Source organism: Heteronotia binoei, chromosome 15, assembly GCF_032191835.1.
Source record: "Heteronotia binoei isolate CCM8104 ecotype False Entrance Well chromosome 15, APGP_CSIRO_Hbin_v1, whole genome shotgun sequence".
NCBI classification, from domain to species: Eukaryota; Metazoa; Chordata; class Lepidosauria; order Squamata; family Gekkonidae; genus Heteronotia; species Heteronotia binoei.
Window position 1 is genome coordinate 46531099 of NC_083237.1, and position 17967 is coordinate 46549065.

Here is a 17967-nt window from a genome sequence, read left to right on the forward strand (position 1 = left end):
GGCCTCAAATTCAGTGGGAGCTCATAGGAGCATAGCTCCTGAACCTTTCTGAGAGTTCCACCTCCTTCGGAGAGTTCCACCTCCTTGTCCATTGAACAGTACTGCAGCTGCATAACAATCCCTGGATGAGCTCCACCACCTATTTTTCTACAAAATGACCCCTGAATATAGGAAATTGTAAGCCGCTCTGAGTCTCTGATTCAGAGAGAAGAGTGGGGTATAAATCTGCAGTCTTCTTCTTCTCTCTTCCCCTAGAAAAGGTGTCGTGTATGTGTGTGATTTGAAAGCTCCTTGGCTCCTGCGTCTTCTGCTTCTGGGATCAAAGCAGTCTGATTCAAAAGCCTGACAGGCTGCTAAAAGCAGTCCCGTGAAGGTCTCTATTCCAGGGTTGCAGCAAGGCAGAGAACGCAGACCAACCAGAAAGCGACCCGTGTTAATAGCATAGGATAAAATAAGCGTCCCTGGTTATTTTATGATCATTTCACTATGATTTCGCTGCAAGAGAATCTCGACTATAAGCATTTCAAAGCCAGCCTTGTTGTTTTCGCCCCTCCCTTCCTGAAATCTCTCCCTCTCGGAAACCTGAAATGGCGTCCTTGAAGAAGAGACACTTAAAAAAAAAAAAAAGCAATCGTGCTATGGCCATGTTTTCGTTACTTCTTTTTGCATTACTAAGGGTAGGCCGTGAGGATTGGACTTACATAATAGCCATTGCCGCCCGCCCGCTTCAGATGTTGATCGCTGGGAAGCGGGGGTGGAAATCGGAAAACTAGGAACGCCCTTGCAAAAAGTAAACCACGCATTCAATTTGAGGCCCGGAGGAAAGGAGGGAGAAAGTGTGCAGAAGTCCAGCCGTCATGTCTACAACCCCGTGACACGTTCCGTCCCTCCGGGGCCTTTTATGAATGAACTTTGGGAGCGCTTGTTTTTTTTTTATGAATGGGAGTTCCAGCCGTGAATGAATCTTAGAGCTCCCGGCGCTGATTGGCTGCGAGGGCCCGAGCACGTCCTATCCCAACCGGGCGAGAGCGACGCTGCGCCTTGATTGGCTGGGCGTGTCCCAACGAGCCAAGGGAATTCCACCTCCCCTCTTTTCCATTCACAAAGTCAATGAAACAAAGAGCAACAGAAAAGACTCTCTGTGTGTTTTTTTTTCTGCGAAGAGAGGAAACGACGCCGCGTTGGAGGCGGGAGCGGTTCTCTTCCCCCCGGCGCTGTCCCACGAGAAGCGGCGCATCCCTGTGGTTTGGGGATCAGCTGCCTCGGGGTGGGGGCCGGCTGGGAAGAACCGAAGTGACCCCCTCTCCTCTTGCCAGTCTCAGGTGAGGGAGGAGAGACAAGTTTGCAGGGAAAACAGGGCGGCATCTTTATGAGTCAGCGCAGAAGTTTGAGCGCATCTACCGGGCTGGCGGGGACGGAGGACCGTTGACCAGAACTTTGGGGCCTAGTCGCGGAAGGGGCTGATTTTAGACCAGGGATCGGGATGCAGAAAAGATGCGGAGAGCTCTGGGACCGGGTGGAGAACGGAAGCCCAATTCAGGGGGTTTTATTTATTTATTGGGAAGGGACATGGAGGGAGGGGATGGAGCGACGCGGGAGGGGTGGGAGAGGATGAAGCAAAGGAGAGGCAGGAGAGGGAGAAAAGGAGGCGATTCGGGCTGAGGGTCTGGGGGGAAGCACTGGAAACCGGCTTGCCATGCAGTCCTAAGCCGAGCCCTCCCCCGCCGCCCCACCGAAGTCTGTAGAAATCAAGGGACTTAGTAGGGTGGGATTCTGCCTAGGATGGCGATGCTGGAATTCTTCGCAGTTGGAAGAGGCTGCATGGAAGGAGATGATGGGAGGACCAGGTGGATTCTAGGGGCAGAGGAGGTTAGGATGAAGCTGGAGTGGGAGTGGAGTAGAGTAGAGGCCCTTAGCGAAGGCCTCCCCTCCCCTCCGCTAGGCATCCTTCTTGGGAGGTGGGGGGTGAGGGTAGTGAAGGTGGGCACCTTCCATTCAAGATCCTTGCTGTGCAAGCCATTCTGGGCTTGCTCTGGCATGCAATACTCTCCCCCCCCCCCCACCAACACACACCCTCTATTCTCACTCACACACTTTTGGGAAAAAAAAAATGATTCCCCTTTCCAGGGTCTGCTGTCTGCTCCTCTCCTTATGCTGGCGCAGAACTCGCACCCATGACAGATGGGAGGATGAAAAGCTACCTGGACCAGCAAGTGCCTTACACATCTGCACAGGTGGGTGAAATGACAGTGCGATCCTCAACAGAGTTGCACCTGTCTAATTCAGTTGAAGACAGTGGGCTTAGAAGGGTGAAACTATGTTAGGATTGCACCGTAGCCAGCTTGGGTCTTGGGACTGCGGTTGTGCTCTCCCCTCCCCTGCCCTCCATTTGCCAGTCAGTTTGGCAACTGATAGAGCTGTCGGTTGTACCTCTGTTCAGCCTCATTTCTTGCAACTTTCCAGAAACTGCTAGGAAATGGAGCCCCGGCTGGCCGGCTGGTGATGGCAACACGGAGGAAAGCCATGGACACAGGCATGCCCCAAGTCCCTGATCCAGAAGGTGTGTATGCTTGGCGCTAGGGAGAGATCGAGGGGGATTGCCTCTTACATCAGAATCCCAATGGCTGATGACATTGCAGACAGCGATTGTTTCCATTTTACAGAATGGGGAACTGAGGAGCAGAGAAAATATTACTTCCTCAAGGCTTCCAGGTTTCAGATTTCCTGAGGTCAGCGTCCTTTGGATTATGTCAGTTCTCGTTTTCCAAGCGAGATGCCTTCATGGGAAATTAAAGCTGTCCCTTGTGATCCTTTCATAGGGCAAGGGGGAAACCCAATTCCATCTTAGGACTGGTAGAGATGCTGCAGGACTCCTAAACTTACCCTAAGAATGCCATAGAGTGAGGAGATCGATCTCCTCTTGGGATAGCATTGATCAGAATTCATGTGCCTGTAGCCCTATAAGAACTTCTATGGCAGGGGTGGCCAAACTGTGGCTTGGGAGCCACATGTGGCTCTTTCATGCATACTGTGTGGCTCTTGAAGCCCCAACCACCCTGTCAGCCAGCGTGGAGAAGACATTTGTCTGTTTAAATCACTTCTCCAAGCTAAGTGAGCCAGCAGCTTGGATAATGCATTTAAAGTTAAAGTTGCTTTCTCTCCCCCTCTTCCTCCCCCATCTATTTTCCTGCCTGCTTTCAAGTGTTGTGGCTCTCAAACATTTAGCATTTTTTCTATGTGGCTCTTGTATTGAGCAAGTTTGGCTACCCCCGTTCTATGACCTTTCCGTGCCCCATCCTGAAGACAGTCAGTGTGGAGCAAAGGGGTTAAAATGACTTGAGAATCTCCATTCTTCCGAAGAAGTTTGCTGGGTGATCTAAGGTCAGTTTGCTGGGTGACCTAAGGCCTGACCACCTCCCTCGCAAGGTTGTAGCGAGGGTAAAGAGGAGGGGGAGAAGAATGACGTAAGCCATGGGGGAAGAAAAGGGGTATAATGATTAAGATCAAATAAATTCCTCCCTTGCACAAGACTCGCTCCTCTCCATTGTTAGAAAAATTCCAAAGCTCGACATCATTGGAATGCATCACTGTGCGCTAGGGATGGCCTCCGTGTCCGAAAGCAGAGAGACTCTGGATTGCCGCCTCCCTCCCTTCTCTTCAGCCACTTTGCATGCAGCTTTGATTGGAAGCATCGCTTCTGAATTCTGCAGTTCGTGCAGGCAGGCTGCTCCAGCTGTGCCCCGTGGCTAATGAAGATGGCTGCAAGGGCAGGTGTTCCATTTTAGTGTGGAGCATTAGGAAGGCAGGAGAGCAGAACGTGGCACTGGGAGATTTGCTGTGGACCTGGTTGCTCCTTTGTATTCTGGAGTGTTTTGGTTGCACAGACCCCAAACTGCATGTACAGAGATGCATCCCTGGGTGGCTTCTGCCAGGGCGTTGTAGTTTCTCTGCTGGCCCCAGTCTCAAGTGGCTAGAACTGAGTGAGGAATTCACCTCTGCAGTTTTATTCCACCTCAGCACGTCTATGGTTCTTTTCCACTGCCACCAACAGGTCAATAGTCAGATCTGTCGATCGATCCAGCCAGCTTTTCTGAAATGGGGTGGGGGGCTTTGACCACCAAATAGGCTATGCTAGAAACCATTGGGGTCTGCATGGACAACAGCCATGTGGGACAGGGGCTGCAGTAAGAACAGGAATAGGCTGAGATGGAGCAGGAGAAAAAGTTGGCTCAATCCAGCCCAGTCTGTCACAGTTTTCTCCTCCCTTTCCTCCAAAAAGTGTAGGGTAGCTTGTGCGGTTACCCCATTCTCTGTTTTATTTTCACAACAGCTCTGCGGAGGGGAGGGGCGGGGGGAGGCTAGGCAGAATGTGGATGACTGGCCCAAGGTCACCCAAAGAACTTCGCAGCTGGGTGGGGATTCGAACCCAAGCCTCTGGCTCCTAGTCCAGCCACTACAGCACACAGACCCAGCCTTATAGACAAGGTAGAGGGAAAAGACGGAAAGCAGAGGTGGCAGAGGCTTGTGGGTTGACTCGGACAGTTTCCTTCTGCTGAAGTGAGGTACGTTCTTCCAGCAAAGCATCTTGTTTTAGCAGGAGAGAGTCACTGGATCAAACCATTCTCCCTGGGGTTTTTTTTTTGGGAGGGGGGAGGGAGCTTTTGGGGGGATTCTGCAAGTTGAGTTGAGCTTTGGCAATGGACCATGCTTCTTTTGTCCTTGCGGTCTGTTGTATTCATGAATACAGATGTGAAGGCCTGGAAAAAAACCCCACATTTTATAAAATTTTGCCAATGGAAGAATTAAAAATTTGGGTCAGCGCTAAGGAAACACAATGGAATATTGTTTTCTCTTTCACCATAAGCCAATTGCTTTTTAAGGGATGGTTTTGTTAACTCCAGTGGAGACATTTTTATTTGAGACAGTCTACTGCATTAGAGAAAGAGGATTCCTGTGTGCCTGCAGACATAACTTCAAACATCAATTTCTTGTTGAAATGTGACTAATTTTGGCCACAGTTAATATGCCATTTATATGCCATGCTATTGAATAGTTCAATGTTTTCAGTGTTATCAAGCTGATATCTAAATATGGTGGTAGTCCTGTTATAACTATATGAGACTTTCTATCCAGATAACACCATTTTTTTTCTTTGCTACATTTCCCACTCCAACTAAGACATCGATGCTAAGGAAACACAGGCTACAACTGTTTGCAGCTCTTTGTGGGGTTTTTTTTTGCAATAGATATATTTGGAATGTGTCATAGAAAAATGAAAGCATTTGTACTTTTAAGCAGGTAGTAAATATCCTAAAATAGTGTGGTTGTTTATGCAAGCTAAGTTGTCAGTGAGGCATTTTGTGTTGTGAAAGCAGTAACATTAGTTTAGGTTTGATAAGAAAGCACTGCATCTTTTTTTCTACCACCACCCCTCAAATTTCTGTGTTCCTACCATGGCTTCAGCATTTCTGGAAATGGTACATCTTTGCCCTTTAACCCATCTGTTCTCTCTCTGTCTTCACTGTGCTGTGTCCTTTCCTACTTTCAGATCTTTTCCAGGACCTAAACCAGTTTCAAGAAGTCTGGCTAACGGAAGGTAAGCTTCTCTTTCATCACATCCATTATGCGCTATAACCGCCTTCAGTCTTTGGTTGATTCCCCCTCTGCTTTCATTCTTTGGTTTCCAGTCCTGAACATATGTAGTTTAGTCTCTGGCTTGGGTAGACTCAGGAATATGAATCACGCCATTGTGTTGGTATTTGCTTATGAAAGGAACTTGGCTCCGAGTGGGTTTTTTTCCTCCCAGTGAAAACATTCTTTTTTAAACAGTGGCTGCTGGTGACTGCTGAGATGACATATCTATCTAGTACATTTTAATCCTGCCTGCATGCATGGCTTTCCTTTCCCTGATTTAGCCTCACAATTGTCCTGTGAGGTGGGCTAGACTTTATTTTTATCTATTTCCCACATCTCTTCCCCATGGGGATCCAAAGCTGCTTACAATATCATTCTGCCTTCCTCACAACAACCCTACGAGGCGGCTGGACTCATGTGTGACTGGCCCCAGGTCACCCAGCAAGCTTCCACAGCAGAGTGGGGATTCGAAACTGGGTCTCTCAGATCTTACTTCAGCACTCTCAACACTACACCATGCTGACCTAAGGTGCAACTGACCTAGTTTGGAGATTTGATCCCAGATCTTGGGGCTCCAAAATTTGAGATTCACCACTATACCACCATTGGCTCTCCTGTGAGATAACACAAGACGTATATTTGACTGGAATGGGGGTTCAGCCCCCTCTGAGAGATCTGCTGATCACCCACTTAACTCCTAAGCTTCTGAAACAGGCACGTTAAGAACATTTGAGCTTCGTCTTCCAGTGGCCTGCTTGATTTGGGCACTTCTCTGTTTCTCCACTTCCTGACTTCAGCCTGGAAAATAAACCTGTTGATTTCTCAAGAGCCCAATTAATGTAAATGGTGGTTAATTGCCGTTTTGAAGTAGATCTTGTATTTTGTTCTGGTAGGCAGGGATCTGGGGACGTGACATTTGGAAAAGGTTAAAATAGGTTTTGGTCTTGTTTACTTTAGCCCTGAGGTCATGATGTACCTTACCTTGCAAAAGAGAAGGATGCTTAGAAATCACAGCTAGTATTTCATAAAGATGACATGCCATCAGCATTGGTAGCAAATAAACACATGATGTGCACATCAAAAGGGGAATTCCACCAGGATGACTCGGTGGTATGTTTATGCTGGTGTAAGTGTTTTATTTTTATCGGAAATTTGTTAGGTCATTGACTGCTGAAAATGAAATACAGTTTTCTGTTCAGCGTGGACTAAATAACTTTTTGTGTCTCTCAATTGCAAAAAAAGAGAGGAATTCGCTTCCTTTTGTGAAAGTTTTAATGCTTTGAGGCAGGGCTTCAAAAAAATTTCACCTCAAAAAATAAGACATTAGACCTTGGAAAGAAACTTAGAAGTGTCTTCATAATTCCCAACAGCCTCTGACTACCTGTCTCACAATTTTTGAAAGGTTCCAAATAATTTGAAGGATCAAATTGCAGAAACTGTATTTATGATGCAAATTGAACATGATTGCATATTTTTGTTGATGTCTGTGTGGGGTTACAGTATTTCCTTTTTCATTCTTTGAGACATGTCGCTCTTATTGATAGCGTGGATGCCGGGGAAATAGATTTATGGGGCTGCAACGATAGCGTGGATGCCGGGGAAATAGATTTATGGGGCTGCAACGACAGTTTTCATATTATTGGATATATTATTATAGCTGTGAGATCTAGTGGCTTGGTTTTATTTATTTATTAAAAAAAAAAAGTTCACTTTGTTAGGAATTTAATTGCCAGACTGGTATCCTAAGTTTTCTTGGCAAGGGCAGGACATCTATGAGATTAAATTAAGTGTCTTTGCTTTACTTTATGTGGGGAAAAAGGAGACCCAACACTGTTCAAGGAAAGAACAGTGAAACTGAAGGGCTTCTTTAGGGTCTTTTGGTGGTCATAAACTCATGAAAAGAAGAGGATCAAAGACTGTTGAGAAATTAATGTCAAGCAGTCGGTTTCCTCACACTTGAGAATGCATATTAGTATATTTTTAAAACAGAATTTAGCAGTACCCTAATCTTTATGCATTTATCACGAGTGGAGAGTTTAATATATGCTAGCAAAGTTGTAGTCTAGAAGGGAGATTGAATTCTGGCAGGCAGAAAGATTCTATAGGAGGATCTGCTCCAGAACTGACTACTGCTTTACAGGCAAACCAGCATGTAGTACACCCATTTAAAAGCTTTAATTTAAGGTGCATCATGGGTGAGTGCTGGGGCTACATGGGTTGAGCTGGAAAATACCCATTGGACAACTGAGAGGAATTGCAAAGAAAGCACCGTTTCTTAAACTGGAATTCTAAAAGAGCAAGAATCCAGTAGCACCCTAGAGACTAACAAAATTTGTGGCAGGGGATGAGCTTTCGTGAACCACTGCTCACTTTTTCATACCCTGCCACAGGTTTTGTTAGCCTTTAAAGTGCTGCTGGACACTTGCTCTTTTCTACTGCTACAGACAGACTAACCCGGCTATCCATCTTGATCTGGAATTCTAAATGTCAACCTCTGTTGTACTTGATGGAAGTTGCATGAAGATTGCGGCTGCACATGAGTTCCGTGAAAAAGTACTAGTTTCAGTTGGCTTCATTGTTGACTGTATAGTCCAGTGTTTTAAGAGGGAGAATGATTTCTTTTTGCCCTCCTGCTTTCTCAGCTTTTTCCTGGTAATTCATCAATGTATAAATTCTCCCCCTTCCAATTTTAAATTCCAGCTACAGGAAAGGTACATAGCATTTTGCATCCGGAGTTAGCACGACGCTGCAAATATACAGTAAAAACCTGAGACCCCTTTTCTCCCTTGCATTTGCGGGGGGGGGGGGGGGAGCATGATTTGCATTGGAGATAGTATGGTCTTTGATCCTTCTGTTTAATGCCTCCCCACCATTACTGGCTTTTATCTCTCATGGTTCCGGAGTTTCTTTTGCCCCTGCTGGGTTTCTGATCTATGTTTGCTAGGTAAACACGGATCGGGAACCCTGCCTGGATAAAAGTAGTTCAGGGTGGAGTGGGGGAGTTTCAGAAGGAAAGTAGCTTCTCTCTTGCTCTTTGTCCAAATGGCCAAACGTGTTCTTTGGGCTTTGTTCCACGTGGATGAAATATAGATTTGGGTGGGGCAGCCATGTTGGTTTGAAGGAGCAGAACAAAGTCACACCTTTAAGACCAACAAAGTTTTATTCATGGTATAAGCTTTCATGTGCATGCACACTTCCTCAGATACCAAGTATAGTATGAAGTACCCCTTTACAAAAAGGGGTCCAAGACTGCAGGTTTGATTTTCGAATGTAATCCTCCTAGGGTTTCCAGGTCTGACTCAGGAAATATCTGGGGACTCTGGGGGTGGAGCCAGGAGTCTTTGGGGGTGGAGCCAGGAGCAAAGTTGAGACCAACCTGATTGAACTCCAAAGGGAATTCTGGCCATCATGTTTAAAGGGACCCGCTCCTTTTAAATGCCTTCCCTTCATTGGAAATAGTGGAGGACACAGGGCACTTTTTTGGGCTCACAGAATTTGCTCTGTAGCTCCTGTGAGATTGAGCTAGCTTGGCAAAGCAAGCTGTGATGCAGGAGGAAGCAAGCAAGAGGGAGAAGAAATGAACAACAGTGAGATGCTTGTGGGCCTGATAGGAGCCCTCCAGGGGCCTGATTTGGCCCCCGAGCTGCATGTTCAATACCCCTGCTCTAACCACTGTGCCATGTTGCTTCTTGATGTCTTTTGTAGGTATATTTCAAAGGATAAACTCAGTCTAGGCAAGTACTGGGAGAATGGAGCTTCTACCAATGGACTCCAGATTTGGGGTTTGACCCAACCAGCTTTTCTGCTGGTGAAAAAAGGAAGGTTGGGTCCCCTTGAACCACCCCAAAAGGTTATGCTGGAGATCATGGGACCTGCGTAGACAAAAGGCATAAGGGAAACTGGCAGCATTGAGGAGGGGAATTACCTGGAATTGACTGAGAGGGGTGGTTGGATCCAACCCTTGGCATCAACTGATGCCCTGTTTCTGCTAGTGATGAATAACATGTTGAGATGTTCATGAAATAGTTTATTTTTAATGCCGAGGGGAATTGATTTTTAATTCAAGCCACTTAAATCACTGGCAAGGAAAAAGGACCCCTTTTTAAAATCAAGTTTCCAGCATCCTAATTCATGTATTTCCTGAGCATGTGTGCATGCTAATTGGTTGCCATTACAATTAAGCCTTATATTATCAACTAAATGGAGCTCTTATACTGCCCGGGAATATAGTTCATAACCATTAGTAATTCTGCAGGAGGACCTTTGAGATTATAGAATTTAGATCTGCTTCAGATAGCAGTTGCGAAATTCAGGATTTCTGTGTATCCACTTTAAGTGCACTTTTTAATTTTTAAAATTGTTCTCAATATAAAGTCTCGTTACAGAGAACAAGTAACAAACGTACAATATTAATCTCTCATGCATAACAATTCATAACAAGATTATGTCTGTCTGTCTATCTCTCTATCCTGGTTTGGTGTAGTGGTTAAATGTGCGGACTCTTATCTGGGAGAACCGAGTTTGATTCCCCACTCTTCCACTTTCAGCTGCTGGAATGGCCTTGGGTCAGCCATAGCTCCCATAGGAGTTGTCCTGGAAAGGGCAGCTGCTGTGAGAGCGCTCTCAGCCCCACCCGCCTCACAGGGTGTCTGTTGTGGGGAAAGAAGATAAAGGAGATTGTAAGCTGCTCTGAGACTCTGATTTAGAGAGAAGGGTGGGGTATAAATCTGCAGTTATCTTATCTATCTATCTATCTGTTTGTCTGTCCTCTGTCTGTCTGTCCATCCATCCGTCTCTCCATCCATCCCTCCTTCCATCCATCCATCTGTCATCATCCATCCATCCAATCTATCACATTTCCGTAGGTTTCATCCAGCTGTTTCTACATAAGGCTTCTGTGAATCATAGGAAATGATTAGGTTTGCATGTTGGGAAAGGAGACCTTGGGGCTCTGTGGAAGCACTTTCAAGAAGATTCCTTGCTTTGTAGACGTAGGTTTGAAGAAATGAGGCTGGTCACTGGTGGAGAGAATGTTGTTTCTCTGAGGCATAATTTGCATTAATGTGGCATTTTCCACATTCAAAGAACATTCATGCGCAGATCCATCCCCAAAATCTCCAGGTATTCTCCAACAAACCCGGAAACCCCAGGAAGAGGGGAGAGCCATCTAAGTTGCTTTGAGCACCTGGGAGTAAGGGCAAGATGAAAATGCACAAAATATTATATGTCAACTTAGACACCCCCTAAAATAGGGTTGCCAATCCCCAGGTGGGGGCAGGGGATCCCCCGGTTTGGGTCCTCAGAAAGCGGGGGAGGGGGGATGTCTGCTGAGTACTCCATTATACCCTATGCAGTTTAATTCCTGTAGAGCAGGGGTGGCCAATGGTAGCTCTTCAGATGTTTTTTGCCTACAACTCCCATCAGCCCCAGCCATTGGCCATGCTGGCTGTAGGGTATAATGGAGAATTGATCTGCAGGTATCTGGGGCTCTGGAGGGGCTGTGTTTTGAGTTAGAGGCATCAAATTTGCAGCACAGCCTCCAGTACCTCTCCCCACACCACCCTCTAAGTTTCAAAAGGATCAGGCCATGGGGTCCAATTCTATGAGCCCCAAAAGAAGATGCCCCTATCCTCATTATTTCCAATGGAGGGAAGGCATTTAAAAGATGTGCACTGTGCAGTCCCTTTCAATGTGATAGCCAGAACTCCCTTTGGAATTCAATTATGCTTGTCACAACCTTGCTCCTGGCTCCACTCCCAATGTCTCCTGGCTTCACCTCTAAAATCTCCTGGATCCACCTCCAAAGTCCCCAGATATTTCTTGAATTGGATTCGGCAACCCTACCCTAAAAGGTTGAATGTGCAGAACACATTTTATTTTAAAAAATAATAAATATACTGCACGAAATAGAATTAAGCATTGTGGGATTAGAAGCAGACCCCTCCTGCCATCTGTTGCAATCTGTTGAAGGACATGTTGTGGTGTCCCTGCAGCTTTCGGGTTCCAGGTTCCCCCCAAGGGTCACGTGTGATAATCCTTCTTGGGGCTTTGAATGAACATCTGAACCTTCCTGTTCTCTTACCCCTCCTTGCTCTCTATCAAGGGTATGCAGACTTGGGTTGCCAATTCTGGGTTGAGAAAGACTTGGGGATTTAAGGGTGGAGCCTGGGAGGGTGGGGTTTAGGGAGGGAAGATAATTCAGTAGGATATAATGTCATGCAGTCCGCTTTCCAAAGCAGCCATTTTCTCCAGGGGTTGTGGAATATGTGTTTTATATAAATAAACCATAAACGAGTTATCTAGATAGTCTGGAGATCTGTGATCATTTGGGGAGCTCTCCAGCCTCCACCTGGAGGTTGGCAACCCTACTTAATGCCCTTTTATATTTTGCTTGAGTGTCTGATTGGCTCCCTTTTTGGAAACCACCTAGCTGTTTTTTGACCCAGATGGAGCTGTGTACCATTGATTCCTCGGGCAGCACTGCTTTAATGTTAACTTGTGTGCTTGCTGGAAAGGAGTGTGGTTTCATTCTCTGCCTTTCTAGGAATCCTTGCTTTGTATTTTGGAGGCTTTTGGAGGGGTTGTGTCTCCCTATGAGTTTCTTAGGCTGCTGCAGTACAGCCTTGGGGCCGCTGTGCAATAAACTCCTAGTCAACTATCCAGCTTGGATGGAAGTTCTACGCTTCTTGGTTGCTTGCCAGTCAACCCCAAGGATGTGAGATGACTGCAAAAGGAAGAAGTGACTCTGGGAGGAACCTCTGAGCTCCCTTTGTCCTGCTTCATTCAAATGCTCGATTCAGGTGGGATTAAAACATGGCATGCGGAAAGATCCTTGGTCTCGGTATAAGGATTTCCCAAGATGGTGAGTTCTTTAACAAAAATCACCTGTGACTGCTTTCTAATGTGCGTTCCTCGGGAGTAAGGCCTATTGACGCAAGTGATATTTATACCCAAGTCAACATGCATAGGATTGCACTGTGATATCTTTTCATTTGATTGGGTGTGCAGTTGTTCTGAAACTCTGGATTTTATGAAACAGGACCAGCGATTAGTAATTGATTGTAGTAGATTTTTTTTCAATGGGACTGCTTTCAGAAGGAAATCCATAAAGAAATACAACTGGGAAATGCAAGATCCAAAAGCTTGTAAGTTTCTTTCAGAAGCGATCATGCAGCTGGATACTGGTATTCTCCCAGCTTCTGTTCTTGGGTCTTCCTTGAGAAGTCAAGGTGGGTTTTCAAAGACTATCTTCTTCATTTGTAGTCCTTGCTAGGATTCCCATCTCAAACCAACTCTCACAGAGGAAAGGTTTACATAGGATTAGGTCCTTGGATCCATGATCACTTTACATTTTTCAGACTCTTATTGTGACCATGAAAGATTTGTCAGGATTTGTGGTGGATTCAGAGCTGATGACAGTACTGTCTGATATATGAAGTGATGCACGTTTGTTTAGTTTTTAGTGAGAGTTGCTAGAAGAAATATTTGTCCCCCATTTTGTAGGTGGGATGTGCTTTTTAAAATAGCTTCCTCCCATGTTGTATGGTAGGATCTGGACATCTCTGGGTTTTGCACTATTATGATCATTCCCTTGAACAATTTTCCTGTCCAACTAGGAGGTTAATGGTGGCAACAGCGCTGTAGCCCAGAGTGCCTGGATCCTGTCTGTGACACTCTTAATAAACAAGTAGAAGGAAGGGGGGAGGGAGATGACAGATATTGGTGGCATTTCTCAGGAACAAAAGCCTTTGAGCTGCAGACCTCATAAGTTGTGGAAAAGATGGCCACTGCTCTCCAAGTCTGGATTTAGTGTCTTTTTACTTTGGAAGAGGGTGTTGCAATGAATTTTAAGTACCCGGAGTGCAGGAGACTTTTGGAAGACATGCTGAATACAGTCTTTTGACATGTCTAAGAGTATTCAGTTGTGTTCTGTTCTTAGGGTGGGGTCCAGTCAGCTGTTTCATTTGTTTTATCAGATTCTAAGTGATACAGCCTTTGAGCCACATCCCTTTTGCCCATGCGGGCAGGGTTGCCAACTCCTGGTTGGAAAATTACAGGAGATTTGGGGGCAGCAGAGCCCTGGGAGGACATGTTGGGGAAGGGAGAAGATCTCAGGATGGGTATGATGCCATACAATCCATCCTCTGAAGCTGCCATTTTTCTCCAGGGGAATTTATCTTCCTAGACTGGAGATGAGTTGGAAGATCTCCAGGAATGACGTGGAGGAAGGCAACCCTACATGCTGTTCCCTGTGATCCCAAGTGTAACATGCATGTTGGCAAGCCAACCTCCAGGTGGTGTCTGGAGATCTCCCAACACTACAGTTGATCCCCAGATTCTAGAGATCAGTTTTCCTGGAGAAAATGGCTGCTTTGGAGAGTGAGCACCAGGACATTGCACCCTGCTGAGGCTCCATCTCCCAAATTACCAGGTATTTCTCAACTCTGATTGGCAACTCTGAAGTCAAAGGAGACCCCATCTTCCTTATTTTGTGGAAATGTTGATTGGATCTACCCCCTTGTTATGTTTTCCATTATATTCCTGGCAGTTTAGTAAAAAAAGCTATGTGTGTGCGTGCTTAGTCCTAAAGCTGAATTCTAGAATGGTTTACCATGGCATGCTTGTCCCTTCTTCTAATTTGTTCTGTGTCTGGTAATGAAGAATGATTCTTGTGGTTGCTTCACTACATAACTGCACCACAAACAACCACTTTTAGTGGAGAACAGGTACATTTAGGTGCTTGGTGACCCTCTTCCCTCTAGGCAGGCCTGGCTGGCAAATAATTTTTAACAGAGACCATAATTTCTGACTGTACAAGGCTCAGCCTGCTGAACACCAGGCCAAGCAATACAAATCTTACAAATCTTTTCTTTGGCTGCAAAGCAGCACAGGAGGCTGCCAAAGGACAAATGGCTGGAAGAACGGGTGCTTGATTTTTTTTTTAAATCATTTCATCCATTTAATTCTTTTGTGCTTTGCCTCCCCCCCCCCCCAATGGAGACCCAAAGTGGCCTATGTCATTATCCTCTATTTTTATCATGACAACAACCCTGTGATGTAGGTTAGGCTGAGAGTATCTGATTGGCCCAAGGTCACCCAGCAGGCTGCCATGGCAGGACTGGGGATTTGAACCCAGGTCTGCTAGAAACTCATCCAACACTCTTAACCACTACACCACACCGGATGACAACCCTTTCTCCTCTGGACTTTTGTTTTCTTCCCTCTGTAATGAAGCGAAGATGAGAGACCATAGAGTCTGCCCCCCAAAGCTGTCATTTCCTTCAGGGGAACTGATTGCTCTCACCTGGAAATCACCTGTAATTCCATAAGAACCTCAGCCTTGCTTGGAGGCTGGCATCACTATTTGTGCAGCCCCCCGCCCATGTCCATAACTCCCTTTAAATCCCTTTCCCATCTGTGCCGTAGAGTTGCAAGGTGGTTCAGCTGAAGAAAAAAATATTTCAAAGAAAAAAGCCTTTCAAAGAACTGAGAGGGAGGAGATCAGCTCCACACCTTCTCTGAAGATAGAGAATCCACCAGTAGCCACCCAGTAGTTTCCCTTTTACTTTGGAGAAAATAAGATTTATATTTTCCTTAGAGTAAAAAGGGTAAAAACAGAAACCGGATGAGTCATGCACAGATTGGCCGTGATGTTGTTTGCACATGGCCTCTATTGCAGGGCCTTTCTGCTTCCCACAGTGGGACAGAATTCCAGTATGGGAGCAGCTTAGTTTAAATTGTTGGGTTAGTCTTTGTGAAATTGTTGTGCATGCTGGCTTTTCCTGTGGAACCCTTTCGGAAAAGAGAAAATGCCTCCTTGATAGGTATCAAAAGGGTGTCAACTTTTGGGGAGAACATGAGTCATCAGTACAAGTTTGTAATCGTTCCTGGGAGGTATCAGAAGTTTTCACTTGGAAAATGCCTGGGCTGAAATGCCTGCTGTCATCAGTTTGGCAGTTCACTAAATAATCATTCAGAGCCAGGAGACAAAAGCATCAAATTGCCAAAATAAACTGCTTTCCTAAGCTTGTACATGGTGACGTGTGCTCCTCCTGGTCTTTCCAGCCATTTAAAACAAACAGCTTGATGCGAAACACTGAGGAGCTGGTTTGGCCCTTGAAAAGCACATGTGTGGTGTTATCACCTCGGTCAGAGCCAAGGCACTGGAGAAAGGAAGCTCTGTGGTAACTGCTAGGTACTCTTCCTTTTCTCCGTGGAGCCACCAATGGGGGGATAGGGCAGACAAAATTCCAGATCACCCTGGAATTTCAGAGGTTAGAACAAGAACATAAGAGAAGCCATGTTGGATCAGGCCAGTGGCCCATCCAATCCAACACTCTGTGTCACACAGTGGCCAAAACCTAGGTGCCATCAGGAGGTCCACCATTGGGGCCAGAACTCCAGAAGCCCTCCCACTGTCCCCCCCGCTCCCATGCACCAAGAATACAGAGCAACACTGCCCTGGGCATAGCGTTCCATCTATACATTGTGACTAATAGCCTCTTATGGATCTCTGCTCCATATGTTTATCCAGTCCCCTCTTGATGCTGTCTATGCTTGTAGCTGCCAACGCTTCTTGCGGCAGTGAATTCCTGAGGCAGTGAGTTGGGGCATTTTGCCACTGTGTGGCTATAAATTCAACTGGCCAAGGGGGGAGGCGAGGGGTTGTGGCTTAGTGATAGAGCATCTGCTTGGTGTGCAGAAGGTCCCAGGTTCCATCCATGCTATCTCCAGTTAAGTTCCCAGGCCGGGCAGGTTTTTCCCCACCCTGGAGGTTCCCAGCCTGCTGTCCTGATATTGCCAGTGTGATGATGTCACTCGCAGTGTTGTCATCGCGCCGGTGACATTGTGCATCGGCCACTCTCGGAGCTTCTGGGAAAACTCTATGGTTTTCCCAGACACTCTAGCAATTTGGGAGGGGAAACTTTATGATACAGCTGGAGGCTGTGGTGAACTTGGCAACCCTATCGCCAGTTAAAAGATCACATAATAGATGATGTGAAAGACCTGAGGCCCTGGAGAGCAGCTGCCAGTCTGGGCAGACAATACTGACCTTGATGGACCAGCTGTCTAAGGCAGCTTCTTGGGAGTTATTTTTTGGCCTAAATTGCCTCACAGGGTGGTTGTGAGAGTAAAATGGGGAGGAGGGATATTAATGGGAAGAATAGGAAAGAAAGCAGGTATACTTAGAGAGACTTTAGCAGTGTGTTCATGATAATGATGAAACTCAAGATTTGGGTCTGGGATGTGTGAGCTGGAGCCCCAATACGGTTAGCGGTAACCTCTAGGTTGGGCATGGGAGTCTCCTGGGACAGGTGACAGAAAGTAGTTTCCCTGGAGAAAATGCCTGCTTTAGAGCATGGCCTCTATTGCATTAAACTCTACTGAGATCTTTCCCAAAAATTCCAATATAAAACTGCTAAAAATAAAGACTTAAAAACTATGCCTCAACAGTTACAACCTATTGGTGTGTGGATCCATCCATTGATAGAGAGATATTGAGAGATATAGATACACACACACACACAAATCAATTTGTCATGACTCCAAAAGTTGTGTATTGTTTGGGTAGGGTTGCCAGTCCCTAGGTCTGAGTGGGGGATCCCTCAGTTTCAGGGGCTTTTCCCTGCCATGGACCAGCTGGCCAATGGGGGAGACCGTGCCCCTACACAGGGACATCCCTGCGCCACAACCCCAATGTGATGATGCCCTGGTTTTTGGGCAAAACTCTGTGGTTTGAGGGTGAATTTGCCATAGAGTTTCACCCAAAAACCAGAGCATTGCCCCCGGCATAACACTGACATGATGACATCACTTCCAGGTGTCTCCCCCCCCCCTGCGAATGCCCCCATTTCCCCTGCTGGAGCAATCAGGGGACCTCCATTTGGGAGCAGGTTGCCAGCTCCAGGTTGGGAAATGCCTGGAGATTTTGGGAGTGGAGCCTGAGGAGGGCAGGATTTGGTGAGAGGAGGGACTTCAGTGGGGTATAATGTCATGGAATCCACCTTCCAAAGTTGCCATTTGCTCCAGGGGAACTGATCTCTGTTGCCAAATCTCTGTTCACTACCTGGATGTTGGCAACCCTAATTCCCCCTTCTTTTCCCTACACTGTTTAGATTGCAAAATTATGGGGGAGGGGGCAGAATTATGTTTTGTTCATTAACAGTACTAAATGACTAACGTGTTGAAAAAATAGCCCAAGGGTAGCCAAAAAAAGAGTGCAAAGAGAGATTATAGCCAACTAGTCCTCCAAAGGGGCTTGGGTTTAGCTTGCTTGGAGACAGCTGGTAAAAGCTGGACCCAGTCAGGGGATTTGCAAAGGAAGTTCTGGTA

The 17967-nt window shown here is 46.2% G+C and overlaps 1 protein-coding gene across 2 annotated transcripts in view; it reads left to right on the top strand.

The window, feature by feature from the left end:
• The first annotated feature begins 1038 nt into the window (after positions 1-1038).
• The window catches only part of ETV4 (ETS variant transcription factor 4), a 36859-nt gene continuing 19930 nt past the window's right edge, over positions 1039-17967 (top strand). Inside the window, exons 1-4 of one of the 2 annotated variants that reach the window (XM_060256242.1) lie at positions 1039-1322; positions 2128-2234; positions 2464-2560; positions 5549-5596. In XM_060256242.1, coding sequence (XP_060112225.1) covers positions 2175-2234; positions 2464-2560; positions 5549-5596 — 205 coding nt within the window. In that variant the 5' untranslated portion in view covers positions 1039-1322; positions 2128-2174. The remainder of the gene's footprint in view (positions 1323-2127; positions 2235-2463; positions 2561-5548; positions 5597-17967) is intronic. The other variant, XM_060256243.1, reaches the window with a different exon arrangement.